Source organism: Austrofundulus limnaeus, unplaced genomic scaffold (genome assembly GCF_001266775.1).
Source record: "Austrofundulus limnaeus strain Quisiro unplaced genomic scaffold, Austrofundulus_limnaeus-1.0 Scaffold1012, whole genome shotgun sequence".
NCBI classification, from domain to species: domain Eukaryota; kingdom Metazoa; phylum Chordata; class Actinopteri; order Cyprinodontiformes; family Rivulidae; genus Austrofundulus; species Austrofundulus limnaeus.
The window spans coordinates 91,676-93,093 of NW_013953414.1; the positions used below are offsets into that span (position 1 = coordinate 91,676).

Below are 1,418 nucleotides of genomic sequence, written 5' to 3' on the forward strand. Positions count from 1 at the left end.
ACACACACACACACACACACACACACACACACACACACACACACACACACACACTAATCCAGCCGTTACGTAAGGCGGTGCTGTAACGCCGCACCGGGCCCTGCAGGAGCTCACAGTCCTTCAGTCTCCATCCTGATGAGGATCACCGCAGCACATGGGCCGAGGTGTGACCTGCACTTACAGCAGGGGGCCACAGGGGGGCGCCACCCTGCCTGAGAGGGGTCATCTGAGCTGCTTTTAACCTGAGTCCAGCACGACCACCCCTCCCCCACAGGGTTTAATGTCAGCATCAGTTTTTAGTAAAACAAACAGGAATAAAAGCTTTAAAGCTGATAAAGGAGCAACACGACCTGCAGCCTGGAAACCTGTCCCAGGTGTTCTGGAGCCAACGGTTCTGTCAAACCCAGGTGAGTCACAACCAACCTGTCCAGGCTGTAGAGAGTGTGGGAGTTCCTGACCACCGTCTCCACGCCGAACTCCTGCGCCATCTTGATGATGGCACCGTCCCTCTCCTTCCCGTACGGCTCAGGGTCCAACTCGAAGGTGAGCCGGGTCACGTTCCACTCCTGCAGCGAGGAGAGAGCGCCCGTTCAGCCCGTCACACAGACACGTTATCAGCAGGTAAAACATCTCTCTGTCAGGTCTCCAGCTCTGATGATGAGGTTACAGCTTGTTGCTGGGGTCTGAGTGAAGCTGGAACCAGTTTGAACAGGTTCTTCCTGACATGAATCTGTTAACCTGCAGAAGAGCAGCTCTGTTTGGATAAAACAACAACCTGCGGTCTCCAGTTTCCAGCACACTGAGGAAAACCAGAATCAGAGAGGGCCACCTCCTGCTGGACCCGGGTCATCTGGTCCTGGGTGGATCAGCAGACTCAGATCTGACCTCATTTTGACTCAACAGCCTATATGCCACGGACATCCGGTCCAGCACGTGATGCCACTCCCAGCACTTCCAGTTCACGGTCAACACAGTGTTAGAGAAAGAGTTTTTCACCCGACAACGACTCTTAATGATGTCCACAGTACAGAATTATCATATTACATGTACCAACATTAACACAGGAGACGTACAGGTCCAGACAAGTGGAAAAAAATCACTTAAAGTGGATTAAAGACATAAAAACAAAGGAAAGACGTTTGTGTTTATGGTTCCAGAATTTAGCCTTTTTCACTATTCCTTGGCTGCTTGTTGTGTGAATTTTTCACGTAGAGCTGTGACACTTATATTGTTGGAAAGAGCAGAGTCTGGGCTTTAAACTGATGGGCTACTTGTATGGTTTGGATCGTTTTCCTCGACGTTAGTGAACTGAAAACATGATGATTATCAGGAGGAGGTTCTGCTGCTCTCAGTGGGTCGTCACTCGGCTTTAGTCTACACTGTAATATACACTCACCGGCCACTTTATTAGGTACACC

The 1,418-nt window shown here is 50.4% G+C and overlaps 1 protein-coding gene across 1 annotated transcript in view; it reads right to left on the reverse strand.

Annotated features, from left to right (window-relative positions):
* cry2 (cryptochrome circadian regulator 2) overlaps window positions 1-1,418 on the reverse strand; it is a 16,105-nt gene that overhangs the window by 11,284 nt on the left and 3,403 nt on the right. The window contains exon 3 of the mRNA XM_014030178.1: window positions 424-566. Within this exon, the coding sequence (XP_013885632.1) occupies window positions 424-566 (143 nt within the window). The remainder of the gene's footprint in view (window positions 1-423; window positions 567-1,418) is intronic.